Here is an 18,206-nt window from a genome sequence, read left to right as displayed (position 1 = left end):
GATCTTTACTGCAGTAATTGCAGGAGGCGGCGAGTCCTGCTGTGCTCTCGTTTTCATGCTCAAGTTCACTTGCCTTCAATCAGTCTATCACAGCTACAACCTGGAGGCCCCGTGTTTGGCACTCATACTCGTACGATGGACCATGTCTAATATAAATTTAAAACAATCTATATGTCTTAATTTGAGGAGGGGGAGTGGTTCCCTACAACGTTAAAAGAGCTAATTTCTGTCCACTCCTGTCCTTATCATATGCCTCTGATCAGTTTACCTTCCAGCGAGGAGCTTCTACATTTGGTTGTGATGTTATTCCTGTGAGAAAAGGACCTGGTCCCCAACTGGCTTCCCACCAACGACCACTGCCCTGTTGTATGTTAATTAACATCAGTGGAAGAAGCTTACAACTCAGGATACTCACTCAGCTCAGAATAACTTTCAAACATCGCTTGTCTCTTATACTGTTAATAAAATAATTTAGATTAGATAGATTTTGGTATTTTTCTTATTCTCATAATTGGGGCCATGAGCCCTGCTTACTTAGAGTTTTAAAAGTTTATTTCTGAGTCCAACTAAAAGTTAAGGAATACATTGGGTTTCACAGGGCCACCCTAGTAACCTAATGGTTAACACCCACGATTAGATTCCCAGCAGGGGGACATTTGTTCCATGTCATGCAATTACAACCTTACCTGCCTGGTACCACCTAGAATTTTCCTTGAATATTGATTTTCTAAATAACTGACAAAGTTTACTTAGTACTTTTAAATCAGAGACATTTAACAAATGTTAAAGTCACGCTACATGTTTGCTAATATTTGTTTTGCACCTTTCAAACTAATTCAGAAGTTTGAGGAGTATAATTGTCTTTTAAGTTAAAGTACATTCTGGATCCTATTTCTTTTGGTAATCTTTTCTTTTGTTGCTGCTTGTAGTTGGTGCACTGAAGTCAAACAAGAATTTGCAAGAGCTCCACCTTACCAACAACCTGCTAAACAGCTACCAGGACGCCCTGCATCTAGGAGACCTAATCCGCTACAACACCACTTTACAGACACTGGAGCTCAGCAGCAATGCTGTAGCAGATGCTGGTAGGATGTTCATCTTTGTTACAGAGATTGTGCGGGGCAAAATCTATATGTAAAATGTCTGGGTCGGCAAGAGCACTCACTTTTTTCTAATTGAGAACCCATGGATCTGCTATCTATCTAGCTATCTAGCTATGCATTAAGGAATGTGAGTATACAGTATGTGTATATGTCTGTCCTTCACATATTTCAAGAACCATTTATTTCATCGACTTCACACTTTGCAGGTGTATTGCTAGAAACCCAAGGGAGTGCAGTGTCAAATGTGGTGGAATTTGGCCAGATAGTTTTTCTATAACAATGTTTTTGCCTGTGACTTTGGACCCTAAGTCCGAGAAACAAAGTTAGTCCAGACAAATCTATCCATAAAAGCCCTACCCATTTGCCTTTAGATAAATTTAAAATTGTGTCAAAATCTGGGTTATTTTTGTCGCTAATTCTCCTACACATTTGAGCAACCGTCACCAAATTTAGTACAGAAGATCACGGGATAATTTTCCTCTGCATATCTTAAGTACCGTTCATCCAATAAACTTCCAGCCCACTGGAAACAGGCACACCCAGAACGTTCACTGCACTATTATTTAATGGAGAACATACATTATTTGGTGTGGTGAGTGCTTAATGATGTGGACATAACTGTTCGTTATTTATATAAAGGGCCACCGGAGGAGTTTTGGGATCTTTAGTAAAAATAGACTTCACCCTCCCTTCGCCAGTAAAAAAGAAATTCTATGACCCTCCAAAATGATTGCAAAAAGAGGCATGACCCTTCCCATCAATTTATGGATGCCTTATGTACTGGTTAGCACTTGGTAAAGATGTGCAGATGCCACTTATTTTTTACAGCCATGACATACATGATTTAACCTTTGCATTCTCATCTTATACAGTACATCCTACTCCTCTGTTATGGTGTGGGGGCCATTTCAGTAGATTTACTCACTAATGTTTTTTGTGGAAACACAATAAACATGGAAACTAAATGCACACTTCCTGCATTACTGCATTACTTCAGATACTAAGTTACTCATCTAGTAAACTAATATTCACATGAAATAAAATAATAAAACATTGAGACCATTCAGCAAGGCACACTGGGTAATAACTGGTTGCTATGGACTTGTCACTAGGCTTCCTCAGTCATTGTATGTTTTATATAGACCGTTACAGTCGATATTTTAGCACATAGATAAAGCTGCCGAAGCTGAACATTATATTCCAAAACATATATGTTTATTTTTAAAGCAGATTTTAAATTACATTGTAACAATTTAACAATTCGCCCTTATGAAATCCAATCACGGCACGGCTGTCTTGAAACGCAATAGACAGACGGTGGCGGAATGCCCGACACTTTACTTTAACTAAAATGTAACAGTGAACACTCAGTGTTTGACCTCCAGTCTGTTGAGATGCCTCTCCAAACGCAGAAACCAAGCGCAATCACACCATAAAATGTTAAGAAAAAAAGATCTGTATTTTGCCGTAATCCAATGACACGGAAAAAAAAAAAGTAATCCACAGCGATCAGTAGATCCACAAAAAGAGTCACGGTGTATCCAGCAAGGCCAATACACGCGTCACATTCACCAGCCAGCTCCAAACAGGTGAACGAGGCCTCTCCACCTCGCCGTTTAAACAAAGTGGAATAAACGTATAAAAGTCCAAATCTACACAAAACCCGCAATCAATTAGAAAGCTGACATCAAAAGTATATACATGGCATTTAGGAAACCTTTATTGCAACGTTGGCACGGCAAGATTTGCAGACATAGTGCAAGAGTAATTTTCGTTTTTTACGTCTTGCTCCTCCCATCGTCGGCCATTGTTTTTTTTACTAAAGCAGCATATGAAATCAGATGTATTACCTACCACCATTTAGTTGTTTTGTGTTATATATAAATATTAATAAAATATCTGGTCATGCCAGACATAATTATTCCACTAATTTTATTTAACAATGCAATTAGCCGTTTCAGTCAGCAAGGGGGCATTGCTCCCTCTGCCTCCCAGCAAACTCATGGGTCAGACCCATCTGGTAGCGGGGGCCGAGACTAAGAGCTACATGGATAAATATGCACCAAACAAGCCATTTTGAAATTTTGCTGTTTCATGAATACAAAAGTTGTGTGATCCCTCCTCCTAGACCAGGGGTCGGCAACCTTAGGCACGCGTGCCACCATGGGCACGCGGGACCTTAACCAATGGCACGCTGGCAATATGTGTGCAAGAGAGTTATTGATGTGTTGAAATCATGGTTGAAATGCTGAAGCACTCTCTCATCCGCATGCCAAATTCCAACGTTCACAGTTGCCGACCTCATAGGTGCCGATACCGTGGGTGCTCCGGAGCCTGAGCACCCACGTGTGCCAGACTGCCAGTTCATTTTTATATTAATTTAATATTAAACATTGCAGGTGGTGCTAAGTGGAGCGTCTGTCATAGTGTGATTGGTCATGTTGGTGGCATTGATTTATAATTTCCCCCAAAGCTGATTAAACTTCTCATCTCCAGTCCTATCTGTGAGAAGTGGGCTGTCCTGAGCTGAAAGCTAGCTTACTTTACGGCGTGTGTGTTCGTGTCGGCCACGGTCCATTTCCTAAGGTTCTGAAATGCAAACATTGTTGACTACTTTTTTTTTTAAAACTGTGTGCGCGTGTGAGCACCCACGGAGGAAAACATAAATCGGCGCCTGTGCGCGACCTGTTATTTACGGTAGTTTGATTGACTCATATCTCTGACTGGGAACAATACAAAGAGGATTACCAACGGCCGCTGGGCAGATAAACTAACGCTAGTCTCGTTACTGTAAGGAGGCTACAATTAAACCTTCGGGAGTTAAAAGTCAATACTTATCAGTGCACTCAGCTGTGTAGACCGGCATCAACATGTAGAAAGCAATATTTCAATCTGCTCTGTCTGCTCAGTCCACTCTTGTCCACCGAGCTGTTTTACGCAAACACAGCTCTACTCTGCAAATAGCTAATTTTTACAAAACGAGCTAAAAGAAAAGCTGTCGGTTTGTAGTCTATTTTTCTTAGTTTGCAGGGAATCTTGACATTTGGACAAATTCTTATAAACTTAAGCTGTCTGAAGAAACCATCCTCTCCACTGGAGCGGTAAATATGGATGCATTATTAGACCAAAACAAATACATGTGGCTACTTAATATGCACGTGAATGACGCAATCGTTATGTTCTTCATTCTTGATAATGATGCTGGTTGTGTTATTATTTTGCCACAGCATCGTTTCATTGAAAATGAGACATACAGGACCTGCTTATCAGTCCATTAAAGCTGGGCTTTTCCACAACTTTTCGCTTCAGGCTCTTTGACAGTGATATTTTTGTCAGCCCATTTTCCACCAATCAGGACTGCATACTAAAACCATGTTTCCATAATAATAATATACAATAATAATAATAATTACAAGGTCCTGATTATTACAGATTCCCTGGATATTACATTTTGATGTGATCACACTAATAAACAAGAAATTTTGAAAAGGGCACTTCATATCAAAAAGGTTGCCGACCCCTGTCCTAGACTATAACATTTTGGGTGACCCTCCCCTCAACAAAGAATAAAAAGACATGAACCTCCCCTATTTTCCTCCGGCGGTCCATTCCATAAATACCGAACGGTTCCTAAATAATGATATATAGTAATTTGAGAAAGAACAGATCATAAAAGTTGAAACAGAGGTGTTGGAAGCCATGTTTTTAAGCTTGGACAGAGCAAGGCTAGCTCTTCCCCCCTGCTTCCAGTATTTAAGCTAAGCTAAGCTAACCATGTCCTGACAGCTCTGTACTTAATGCACGGACATGAGGTTGAAATCAGTCTTACTCTCTCACCTCTCTCTTCCTATGTGATTATTTCTTAAAGGATTAGTTCAACATTTTGGAAATAAATATTGGTAAATTATGTTTGGGTAAGGTAATGTTTGGGGGAAAAGGGTTAGGGTTAGGAAATGTAAAATTTACAGAAATGTAAATATGACAATTTGTGGTTTTAGAAGGAGTTACATGGTAAAACTTGTTTTCTTGATAATCTAGAAAGCAAATTAGTTTAGTTCCCAGAATGTTGCACCAGTCTTTAAAACCTGAGGCAACGTAGTTTCGTTGCAAAATGCTTTCACAAATTTAAATAATTAACATTGTGTGAACAAGGGGCAGATGTTTGCACAAGTTGTTTGCAAATGTGACACATAATCTTATTAAGTAGAAGTAACCCTTTGGCAGCCCTTGTTCAGTGTTTGCTAATTAAAGAATGACCCAGCTAACTTTGCTTGCCAGTAGCTTACCAGGCAAAACAGCAAAGCAACAGGAAAGGTAAATACAGTGGGAGTGGTCCGTACACTGTCAGTTTACAAATTAGCACAGTCCAGCTACCTAATTGATTATATGCAAAGGTTAAGCACATAGCAAACCTTCTTTATAGCTGCTCACTCCCACTAAACGTCTGTCAGTGCCATTTAGCCTACTTATACAAAGCAGTTGAGTTGAATCCGTTTAGCCAATTGCCATAATTGAATGTTTTTTGAACTCTGCAGGTTTGGAGGAGCTGTGTGATGGGCTGCGGTGGCAGACGGCAGGTGTAAGGGTCTTACTGCTGAGGAACAACCAGATCACTGCATGTGGCATGGTCCATCTGGCCAAGGCTCTGGTGAGGAACTTAGTACCAGCTTTGAGTGTGGAACCAAATCAATTAATGCCAACAGTCTATCTATTCTCATGTAAGTCCATAGCCCTCATTCCATGCTAAATTCATTCCAAAGTTGATCTGAAGTTAACATGAGGCTTCAGCAGTTTGAGTTAGACAAGTAATTTGACAGAGGTGTTTAGAGGGGTTGGAAGCCATGTTTATCAGTTTGGACAGAGCCAGGCTAGCTGTATCCCCTGCTTCCAGTATTTATGCTAAGCTAAGCTAAGCTAAGCGTGTCCTGACAGCTCTGTAACTAATACACAGACGTGAGATTGATATCAGTCTTCTCCTCTCACTCAGAAAAAAGGCGGAATAAGCATATATTAAAATGTCCAACAGTTCCTTTAAGCTGTTCACAGGTCACTTCACACATGTTTACATTCAGCCAATGGAATTACAGAGACAGGTCCACAGCCCTCATTCCATTCTAAATTCATTCCAAAGTGGATCTGCAGCTAACATGAGTCTTCAGCAGTCTGAGTTAGACAAGTCAAATGGATATTAACAAAGTTACTGTCTTTTTCAGTGCAGAATTCCCACTTTGTGTTACTGTCCCTCCTCCACAGCTCAGGGAGGAAGGAAAGAGGAAACAGAAAGAGGGAATGTCATGCTTAAAATACTGTTAACTTTGACAGATATCCACTTGATTCTATCTCTGACCATGAAGTGATCACAACAGCCGTATCAGCTTTGTTAAACGGAGTTAAACTGTCCAGCTGATACCTGCTTTCTTTTATACGGTATTGAGGAAATGAAAAGCGTTGGCCCCATCCAGAGAGTCCCCCCCACAAAGTCCCTCCTCCACACGTTTCATTGTACACTCCTAATAACATGCATTCCTTCTGCCTGATTGGCAGCATAAACTGCACCTTCCTGTCATGTGAGTGGCGATTGTGGAAGTCAAAAGGCTAGAAATTAAAGGCCTGCCACATACACTAGCCCTGTCTCCTCCAGCGCTACCAAAAGAAGGAACGGTTTGATTAAATAATAGATGTGTGTTAAGGAGGGCCGCTCATCCTGCCTGCCAGTCACGGGGATAAGTAGATGTCCTTGCAGGCCATAATGATGATAATTAGACCCGTAGCTGGTCGTGTCGAATATGATGACGAGGAGAGCTGTTATTAACCTTTCTGGTTGGTGTGTGTGCTTCTCCTCTCTGTCCTCGTTGCTTGTCGGCTTGTCTTTTGAAGGACTAAGACAAGGGGAGCAGATGTGGGCCAAAATCCACTTGACTTCCAGTTTTAGAATGTGGCTAATGATGTCTAAATTTACTCTTTGTTAAAAAAAAAATAAATAAATAAACATTCTGAGGTGAATATGTCATGCAGGGCTCTTGTTGTTTTCTACTTTGTGTGTTCCGCTGTTTTTTTTGTTTTTTTTTGCTTAAAGCCAGCATGTCATGTGTGAAAGCATACTGTGTTTTTGGTGCTTTCACACTCGTACCCCCCTCAAACTTCTCACTCCAACCCTCCTGTGGGTTACGTTTGACAGGCTTCATCCATGCTCGACTCTCACACACTCTCAACCACGCAGTCGCCTCTTTAATTGTCTGCTATTATCCCTCGTGAATATCCATTTGAGATGCTCTTCCTCCCTCTCCTCCTCCCCTCTTCACCGGAGAAGCTTCTCGCCACGCGTTTGGATGTGGCGGTGCCTCTGTGTGCCGCGACTCAGTGAGGAAAAAGAGGGGGGACCCTCTCAAGTGTGTTTGTTGTCACCGTGGTGCAAATTAACTCCGAAGAAGACGCTCTCCGGGCCTGTCTGTTGCCTTCTTGGCTTGCTTTCCGCCCCCGCGCTCCCTCTCTCTCTTCAGAGCAGTGACCAGAGGAGTTTAACAAGGGTGGCGAGGCGAGGGGGCAACCAAGGAGTGGGTGGCGTGTTCCTCTTCAAGCTGTTGGGCAACATGGGCCTCTTGTGCCCCAGACGCCCCCAGCTTCATGCGCCAGCTAATCAACCTTCAATGCTAATGTGGCTCTGGAGAGTGGAGACAGAAGTTCTGAGCATTTAACAAGAGAGGAAGATTAAGAAAAGGAATCATAATCACCACAAAATAATAATGATGATTAAAAAAGTCTCAGCCTTTTAACACTGATAGTAGCACATTACACAGAGTCTAAAGCAACGCTGTATTGTCGAGTAAAGTCATACTTTACTTTTAATAACAGGGATTAAAAGTCTTCCGTTTTTGTTGGCACCTGGGTCCAGTGAGAACAATGTTTCCACTTCCGGGATTTTTCATGTGCTGCTGGAAATTCTGCCTGATGTCCGTCCCCTTCCACTTTCTTTGTGTTGGAGTTCTAACCTCCGGTGGATTTGTGAGGACTATAGTTAACTGCTCCTCAGATCTGTGCAGGGTAAATCCAGACAGCTAGCTAGACTATCTGTCCAGTCTGAGTTTTCTGTGGCACAACTATAACTACTTTGGAACGGCCACATGTTCCACCAAAACAAGTTCCTTCCCGAGGCTATTTTGCAGAGGCACTGTGGCTCCGTGCGGAGCTTAGCTCCACCCATGACGATTGTGATTGGTTTAAAGAAATGCCAATAAACCAGAGCACGTTTTCTCCCATCCCAGAAAGCTGCGTGGACTTGCCAGACCCTCCTCCGCAGAGCTGTGGAGGAAGGTCTGGCAATGCGAGACTAGTCCAAGGTAAGAGCGAAGATGAATGCTGTCTTTCAGCCCGAGCTGAAGGTCCTGCAGGTCCTGGATTTGGGTGAGAACCTCCTGGGAGACGAGGGGATCCAGGTGATCAGGGAGCCTCTGATGATGAACTGCTCGGTGCTGCAGCTCGGCCTGGCCCAGGCCAACATCACATGTGAAGGTACAACAATACATGTGCAGTACTCTTCTTTTCCACAACCAGTCCTCCAAACCATACGACGATGTAGGTCGTTTATTCCTCCCCTCCCATCTGACCCACAGGAGGGGTCTCCCCCCTCATATCTAAACCAGAGAAAGTAACGCTTGCGGTTTTAAACACGTTGTTAACGTTGTGAAACGGTCACAGTTTGGTTAGGTTCAGGCACCAACCCCCCCCCCAACCTACTTCCTTATACAGGACTTTGCACTCTTATACTTCTATATAACTACAATTACTATGGCCAATAGAGGGCGCAACCACTAAAAACACAAACATGAGTAGTCTCCTTTTGCATGCAGCACTATTTTTGTGATTGTAATTGAATTTACAACTGAACTAGACACAATAAAGATTAGGCCTGTTAAAATAAATAATGATTGTCTAGCATTTGGCCACAACTTCACATCTTTGGCTCCATGACAACCACTTGCATGTCCTATTAGTTCTAAATACTGATAGGAACACAACTAACAATCTTAAAAAATGAAATAATCTGCAGATTATTTTCCGGATGAAATGTTTTATAATCACAAAGAGTGTTGTAGAAGACTAAGTAGGTTTGAGAAGGTGGAACAAATGTTTTGAATTTGTGCTTAATCAATGAATCGTTTATCAATAGAATTGCCAGTTATATCAATTAATGAACTAATCCTTTCAGCTTTGAAAGAGATCATTCATTTTGTGTTTTTGAACTAGTAATTTGGATAAGTGGCGTTTAAAACTACCTTTAGCCTGCTGAGATTTTGTACTAAAATAGTTTTGTCCATAAATAAGCTGTGTTAGTAGTCAACAGACTACTGCATAAGCATTTTCTTTTGATACTGTATCTTAAAATGACTCCCTGATCCATCATCTAAACTCATCACCTCCCTATAATCTTCTAATCTGTAGCTAAACTACATTAAGAGACAAGCAGCATGCTTACCAAATTAAAATGTCGAGTCAGAGCTGCTGTGGATGCAGAATGTTTGTGTGAGCCAGTGTCTGAAGCCAAAACATAGATGCTTTTAGTTAAGTTTGGAGTCCTACCTAGGCTAAAGACTGCAGTCTGGACAAACTCGATTATTTAGGGAAGCTAGCCAAGAGAGGTTTTTTAAGGTCAAACTAGCCTTGCAACTACCTAGGCAAGCTTGCCTTCTCTAACATTTCACCGTTTTCTTTGGTGAAGGTGCTGTGGCGTTGGCGGAGTTCCTTGCAGAGAGTCGTCAGATTCAGGGGCTGGACCTCCGTCAGAACGAGGTGAAGGTTGGAGGCCTGATGGCCTTGTGTTTGGCCCTGAGGATCAACCGTTCTCTCGCTAGCCTGGATTTGGACCACATACCCCCGCAGGAGCAGGTAGGTGCAGCTATGTGGTCACACATACTGTTGCAACACAGCTACTGCCGGCTACACACCACACAAGAATCAAGCCTAAATTTTGGGCCTGATTCCCGTCTCCCAACAATGCCCTGAATTATGATGGTTCTTAAGATTATCTTGCCAGTTCTTCATGCCGTGAAGTATGTTAAGAATGTTTTTTACATCCCCCGATCTACTCGGAAGTCCATCCTGGCCGCACTGATTTCAAGTCGTAAATATTAAACATGTTCAGTATTTACGATCTCTTTGTGAGTGTGGAACGTCGAGGACAGCCGAGGACACTGTCTACTCCTGTTGAACCTGGCCGGGCTTCTGTGGGAGATCAGTTCTCAAACAGAGCTCATACGGCAGATCAGCTGATCACAAAGGGAGAAAGAGGGAGGAGGAAGCGAAGAGCGCTAACAGAGCTAATGGCTTCAGTGCAAACAGAGTATGAGTTAGCTTCATGTTTAGTTAAAACTCACAGGGGCGACCTGGCTTCCGGGGGAGAGCAGTGCTCATCATCAACCGTCCCGGCTGGGACGCCGGCGTTATCAGCGGGGAACCTCTGTGTGAGGACAGATCTTCCGCAGAAGCCCGGCCCGGGCATGGCTGTTCTTCCTGGCTGTCGTCCGCCACGTTTGTATACTCTAAAGTCACGTTTCATCGCACGATATTTACATTTTTTAGAGTCGGGACTCTGGTTGTTTGTGAATGGAATAGTGTGCTGTTCTGGCCAAATCATTGCTCTTCACACACTATAGAAACAAAACGGTTAATTTATCATTACATCTGTTAGTGTGTGTCTGTTTCACTGGAACACTGCACAAGTTTGGCATGTTCTTTAGCCATTATACAATGATTTAGACAGAGCTGAAACGTTGGGTACTGGTTAGTTCCATGATCTTAGACATGCTTTCTTGTATTGCAGTTAGCTATCAACGATATGATGAAGCCACAGTGGACACAGTGATCACCAAAAGATTATTTAATTGAGATTAAAGTTCATTCTTGATGTTGGAAATAACAGTGGGCAAAACAAGCTGCGGCGCTAATCTGTAGTGTCGCCCAAAAAATTAAAACCAGCAGCTGATTGGACAAACGCGTCACATGTTTCTGGTTTCTCCCAAATTTCAAAACGGACCATAACAGCGGCTCGTTAGGAATACGATCTCGTATTTTACGAAAATAGCTCACTGAAACGTGTTTCTGAAAACATTTTAAGCGAGAAATAGGCCGTTCAGTTGCTGAATCTGTCTTGATTTCAGATCGACAAAGGTCAGTTTAAAAGATTTTTGTCAGATTTTGAGAGGCTTTCGTCACTGGCCGATTCAACAAGTCAAATTGGCCCAAATGAACGCCGACGGCTCCTCCGACTAACGACGGCACGAGACACACCGAACAGACTCGGGTCACCGACCTCACCAGACTGTCTGACAGCCAATAATCGGGCTGGTGTGTCAGCGCCTTTAGATGCAGCACCCGAGCTGTTTTTGGCAGCACCTAAGCTGAATGAATGTAAAATGTGGCAAAAAAGCACCAAAAACATTGAAAAAACATCAAACGAAATGAAAGACTATTCAGATGTAATGGTTGTAGTTGGTCCCTAGTGGACTTCTTAAGCAAGTTTTGTTGTTACGTTTTTTTTTCTGCTCTTGCTTTTCCAACGTTTAAGACACTGATTATGATGATTATAACCGTCCAAATTTATGTCAAATTGCACATTTCTTTTATTTAAAAACATAAGATTTTCTTTAAGAAGGACACCTCAACCCCTCCACCAAATCTGCGCACCTAAGTCTTCCACAAACCGAGGGAAAACACTGGTTTGGACCGTGTGGTGAGATAGTTTTGTCAGCAGGATTATTTAAGGCATAAAAACATGACCTGGGGTTATGAATTGTGATTGTTCATTGACCTCCATCCTGCCCGGTGTAAACAGTACATACCATAGTAAAATGGATACACTTTGGAATTTGAATTATAAACTATTGGTGCTTTCATTTAAATTCCTGTCCTAATTTCGAATGAAGGGCTACTGGTGACTGAGGATTACTTCTCCTTCACGTCTTGTCTTTTGTGATGAATTCAGACTCACTGTGGTCACATTTGTCATTTGGAGACACGAGTAAGTCATTTGTGTCTCTTGTTTTTCCCCCTCTACCATCCATGGCTGCAGAGGCCCGAGGAAAACGATGCCATAACTTTAATACATGCCCCTGCTGGATTCACAAAATAATTACCCACACTTGCCATCTGTTTGTCATGATTTTATCTCTGCTAACTTATTTGCATATTAAAGCATTAATTAAAATCTCCAAGGAACGGAATGCTTACTTTAAAATTAACTCTGAAGGCGATCCGTGCACAGCTTCCAGAGTTGTTTTATTTTTGTTTGCAGTGGTTTTCTGTTTGTCTGCGTGTTGTTTACACGATTAAGTCTGATTTTTATGAAATGTCTCCTCTGGCGAAAGTCAAGCGGCAAGATGCGCCAGATTTTGGAGAAGCAGCTTTTTTTAAGAGCCATGATGCTTCTGTGAATGTGTGTCATTAAAGCTGGGACTTCTTCGTCTTTTTCTTCTTCCTCACACACCAGAGCCTCCATATTGGCGGCTCTGTTTTCATGCTCCTCTAAGCCGCCAAGAGATATGATTAGCATTCCCACCATTGTTGGAGTTAGTGTGGCTGGATATTTTAGGGGAATGGTAATCAGGGAATTTTTAAGCTCTGTCAGGTTTTGGAGTCACACAGCTGGGATTTGTCTTGGCGTGGCATATCCAGGTGGGAGGAGTGACGATTGTATTAAAAAGCAAATCTTTCCATCAGAAAACAGCGGGTGGCCAGATCAAGTGTTCTCGCTCAGTCACATTCCCCGGGTCGCCAAGGAATACGTGAAAATCTCATTCTTCTGAAGGAAAATAAGTGTGGGTGTGAATGTGAGTGAGTGACGGAGGGGTTATGGCAGCACGTTGTGTGTGTTTGACAGAGTCGCTGATATGGAGTTTGTGTGTTCATACATGTGCCTTCTGCATGTGTGTGGTTTCACCACGATGTGTGTGTGGGGGGATTGAAGATGTGCATATTTAAAAGGCGAGAAAAGAAGGTGGCAAGAGGGGAGGAAATCTGGGTCCTCTTGTCTTTGTTTACAAGAGTCAGATTTTTCATGTCTGTTGCCACACTGCTCCATTTGATCACTGGCTTGTTTGCTGTTAATTATTAATTATTTACCCATCTAAAATATTCATGCACCCTGGCCCTAGTGGAAAGCAGTCTTTCTGAGGGGCAAGTTCTGTCTGTAGCCATAGCACGGCGGAGCCGTTCCATCCTTATCGTGGGGACTCTGTCAGCCCAGCTAATGCAGTAAACTTCCCCTGCCCGGCGCTCTCTTAATCGCGGGTCGGACGACGGAGCCTCGGCAGCCTGTTTACCTGTTTGATGCTTAAATATTTGGCTTTGGATTAAGCCGACGTGAGCGTCCTGTCAGCTGTTCTACAGCAGAGGAGTTGAGTGATAACGCTGGAGAGTGTCCTCTCCTGAATGTCGCATGTCAGCGAGGTGTAGCTGTTAGAGAGCTGTCTCACTGAGTGATAATTACAGCAGCATGGAGTGTGTGTGTGTGTGTGTGTGTGTGTGTGTGTGTGTGTGTGTGTGTGTGTGTGGTTCAGTAGTTTGTTTCAGTGGAGGGGGGCGACCGGAGCATGTGGTTCTCTGAGAGCAAGCCAAAAGGACAACAAAGTAGTTTAATGCTTAAAGGGTAAAGGTTTTTTTTTTTATAAACTCTACTTGTATTTTGTTAAATAAAGCCTTTCGGAAGCCACTGTATTAGGTACACTTGTACAATCTATTGCAATTCAGATTCCACCTTTACTAAGTTTATAATGTGGTGTTTTGTTGTCAGAAATGTGTAAATGCAAGTATGTGTTTATTACTGAGGTTGTAGTCAAAGGTGGTGTTTGTACTACATTATACTGAGAGGTGTTTCTGTTTTTTTGTCCTTCCTTTTACATACATGAGGGGGTCAGACTATTAGAAACCCCTCTGAATATAATGCCGTCCCATATAACACATCACTAACTATGACATCAGTGCTAAAACATGTAAATAAATGAAACTCCTGTATGACTGTAAAAAAGATAGTAGTAGACTTTGTGGCACATCACTTGTATTGGATTGCATTATATGGTGCAGGTGTACCATAAAGTGGCTACTGAGTGTAAATGACACCTTTTAAATTAGAAATCCCCCTCAAAGTGCCTGACTTTGATGCCTTTAAACATTTTTTAAGCCATGTTTCAAACTCTGTTTCATTCGCATTACTGAAGTAGTAGTATCTAGTTTCTTTACTTTAATGAAACTGGGTCTTAAAAACAACAACCAGTCATCGTGTCGGGACAGTTGGTCCCAGGAGCAGGGCTGGACTAACCAACTTTGGGGCTCAGGGGCAAATTTAAGCTGCGGGCCCCTATTGAACCCCAAGTTCCTGTTGCCTTTAAGTACTCAAGAGGCTCCCCGGAAGAGCTATAAGGAAGAGCAAGATAACTTTGTTATTATTATTTTTATTATTATTGTTATTGTTTCAGAAGCTAAAGATTTAGTTCTGTCTCCTCTGTCACGTTTATAACTAGAGTTTTAAGTTTTGCTGCCTAAATGTCCCATGATATTAGCTGCAGTGACATTACTGCGTGTATGGAAACGATCATTCACTGAAAGCAGCCTCTCTAATCAGTAAAGTTAACCACTCATACAGCACTACAAAACATCATTTAAAAAAGCAACATAGCCTACAGGGACTGTAGAGGGGCAGTGAAATGTCCACGTGGGTCTCTAAATCAGAGAAAATAATTAATTCAGGGCGGAGGTTGGATGATTTTAAGCGAACATGCGGATTAGGATGAAGAGCGTTTTCATGCATCACTAATAAATAGTGTTTTTTACAGGCAAAATTATTTGTTTTTTGTATTTTCTTTTACAAAGTTAGGAAAGCAGTATTTAAATCAAGACTGATGTTGCCTTACTCATGAAAGAATGAGCCCTGTCACTTCCACACAGCTTTTTAATTAAACACTGGTATCAGATCACTACTCGTTATTGCCGATACCAAAAGCCCAGATATCCGAATCGGTACTGGGACTGAAAAAGTCGGATCGGTGTATCCCAAGGGTGAAATACTTATTTATCGATGTCCGTCCCCTTACCCTTCCATTGTGTTGGCGTTCTAACCTCCGGTGGATTTGTGAGGACTATGGTTAACTGCTCCTCAGATCTCTGCAGGGTAAATCCAGACAGCTAGCTAGACTATCTGTCCAATCTGAGTTTTCTGTTGCACGACTAAAACTACTTTTGAACGTACACATGTTCCACCAAAACAAGTTCCTTCCTGAGACTATTTAGCAGAGGCACCGTGACTCCGTCCGGCACTTAGCGCCGCCCAAGACGATTTTGATTGGTTTAAAGAAATGTGAATAAACCAGAGAACGTTTTTCTCCCATCTAGGAATGCTGTGTAGACTAGCCAGACCTTCCTCCGCAGTGCTGTGGAGGAAGGTCTGGCAATGTGAGACTACTGTCAAACCCCAAAATGGATGTAACATTGTTTTTGTGATGTGCACTCTGTAGTACTTTTCCACATAAGAATTGTATCGAGCGTTGAATATGTAGCCATAATGAAACATGGCAATGGAAACCAGATTGGCTGATATCTGTTCATATCCATGAAAAGATCTTCTGTGGCTATTCCTTATTTCATCTAACAACCTTGACTGTTCACGCCTCAGTTTAGTTTACAGGCTTTAGATCACATTTCTGTGAATGTGAGAGGTACGAGAGTGATCCCAGAACAGATACATGTGTTTGTAGGGGTCTGGGGAGAAATTGCTGTGGGAAATGTACTGCACAGAGGGAACCATTTGAAGGAGTGTGGAGTCTTATTTTAGGAACAGCGTGAAACAAAGAGGTCTCTGGGTATGTTTTCGGGCACCCTCCATGTCACGGTCAGTCCCAGTAGGGTGACTAGGTGACAGGACGGCCTGACCATGCATGTAGTCGGCACTCAGGTTTCAGTTGCATCATGATGACACTGGTGCTCTGGGGAACAGGGTGCATAGGCAGACAACAGCAACCAGGCAGAACAAACCTCCCAGCAACGCCTCAGAGGGCAGTGGGGAATGGCTCCGAGAAGGTGGTGGTGGGGGGGTTCCAGATCAGTCAGTCACCTACTGGAACCACAGCACAAAATACAGCTCACAGAGTTCAGAAAGCATAAAGGAAAGACTTTTTTTAACAACTATTTAACCAAGTGAATCACCAGAGAACTACTCATTTCTAATGACCTAACAAAAGAAATTCACCCTTTAACAGAGAATAGGAAGAGAAGCAGAGTTTTCACTTCCAGTTTTTAATCCAGAATTATAATATGTGCTCTTAGTAGTAATTAAACACACTTCAGTCAACAGTATCTAACATATACAAAATGTAACTGCAGTCAGAATGCATGACCAAGGGACACGTGGGAGTTACTCTATATTAACCATAGTTAAAGTTTATTAATGTGTAAAAACTAAAAATTTGGGAATATGAAGGCTACCTTGTGAGCACAAAATACACTAAAATAATTCAGGTCTTTAAACTACTTTTTGACACAGCACACCTTGATATTGTACTTGCAAATTCCTAAACAATTTAACAATTTTTGGGGGGGGTCACAGGGCCGATGCATGCTTTGTGAGGATTGTTATCCAGTGTTGCCTCCAGATTTGTAAAACCACAAATCTTCCAGAAAACATGACAGAAAGTCACTGTGAAAACTGTTGACAGGGAGGTCAATGGAACACCCAGAACCAGGAAGGGACCAGGATGCTTGTTTCTGATTTTTTTTAAATCTAATTTTTCAATGCTTTATGCCCCAAAAAAACTTTATATTCACTTCTATTGTATCGGGGCAGAAACCTCAGCCATATATTTTAAACCCTGGACAGATAAATCTGAAGCTATCTGCATGCATAGATAACACTGTCATTTTTTACTAGTGTTTTTGGGTAAACTGACCCTTCAAAATGAGAAAAGGTTATTGATTTTCCTTTTATTTTTTTAAAGAAAGAAAATTGATTACATTGTGACCCATCTACCTAACCAGTGTTCAAGAGAAGCAGACTGTAACTCGTCACAAAGACAGAATACATTTATGAAAACCATATTCGAACAATTGAATATGTAAACAAAATGTGACAAGAATGTGACGGTTTTCAGAGAGTTAGCTATCAAATCAAAGCTGGACTTCACAGACTAGTTGATGACATATTATCAGACTACAGAACATTCATTCTACAAAGCTACACAACTCCCGTCGTGTCCCTCACTAAAATGCAACATTACTTGTGCAGAGTCGACTTTTCCTCCTGATACCTTTGAAAGGGACAAAGCTGGATGAGTCTCTCCAGCAGATGAGGGAGGGGGCTTGGGTTGCTTAGAGGGAGTTGATGGGGGTTTGAGGAGGAGGGGTGGGGGGGCAATCCCCTGTCTCTCTGCAAACACAACAACAACAGCAGCAACACACTCCTCGCTGCACTCCTGATGTATTTTCAGGCAAAAACAGGCATATTTGCCAGCTGTGTAATTTACTGCGGCTCTCATTTGCATATTAAAGCCTTAATTAGCCCCTCTGAGCGTGTGTGCGTGTGTGTGCGTGTGTGTGCGTGTGTGTGCGTGTGTGTGCGTGTGTGTGTGTGTGTTTGTGTACGAGTGAGGGGTTGGAGGGTGTAGTGTAATCACTTGGACGTGTATTCAGGGGAAGGGTGGGAAGGGGGATCAGAATTTCGGGGTCTGGATTGGGGCCGGAGGGGAGCAGATATACTTCCCACCCCGGTTCCCCCTGTGGACCGGCTGGTTCTGATACGGAGCGAGGTGGTGCTCTTTGATTAATAAGACTTGACATGTTTCCTTGTCATTTTTAATCACTCCCACTCTTCCAAACCAAGAGGTGTGACCCGTGCAATCACAGGAAGAAGGGATGTGTTATTTATCCCTTCAAGTAGCTTTAAAGTTACATAAAGAATGAACCTGTACGTCACACCTGTAAAGCTCACTAATTTGTACTGTCTTGTTTAGTTTGTACACAAACAGAAATCTAGAAACAATTATTTGTGATTTCAGCTGTGCGCAACATATGGATAATATAAACTTAATAGAGATTATATAGTATTTATTCTTGCTCCATCTTTTT

The 18,206-nt window shown here is 42.2% G+C and overlaps 1 protein-coding gene across 1 annotated transcript in view; it reads left to right on the top strand.

The window, feature by feature from the left end:
• The window catches only part of si:dkey-288a3.2 (protein phosphatase 1 regulatory subunit 37), a 50,274-nt gene that overhangs the window by 5,111 nt on the left and 26,957 nt on the right, over nt 1-18,206 (top strand). Inside the window, exons 2-5 of the mRNA XM_028565180.1 lie at nt 930-1,085; nt 5,639-5,751; nt 8,471-8,612; nt 9,820-9,986. Coding sequence (XP_028420981.1) covers nt 930-1,085; nt 5,639-5,751; nt 8,471-8,612; nt 9,820-9,986 — 578 coding nt within the window. The remainder of the gene's footprint in view (nt 1-929; nt 1,086-5,638; nt 5,752-8,470; nt 8,613-9,819; nt 9,987-18,206) is intronic.

This window comes from Perca flavescens, chromosome 20, assembly GCF_004354835.1.
Source record: "Perca flavescens isolate YP-PL-M2 chromosome 20, PFLA_1.0, whole genome shotgun sequence".
Lineage (NCBI taxonomy): Eukaryota > Metazoa > Chordata > Actinopteri > Perciformes > Percidae > Perca > Perca flavescens.
Note: the sequence above shows the minus strand (reverse complement) of the source record. Positions and strands in the feature narration are given on the sequence as shown.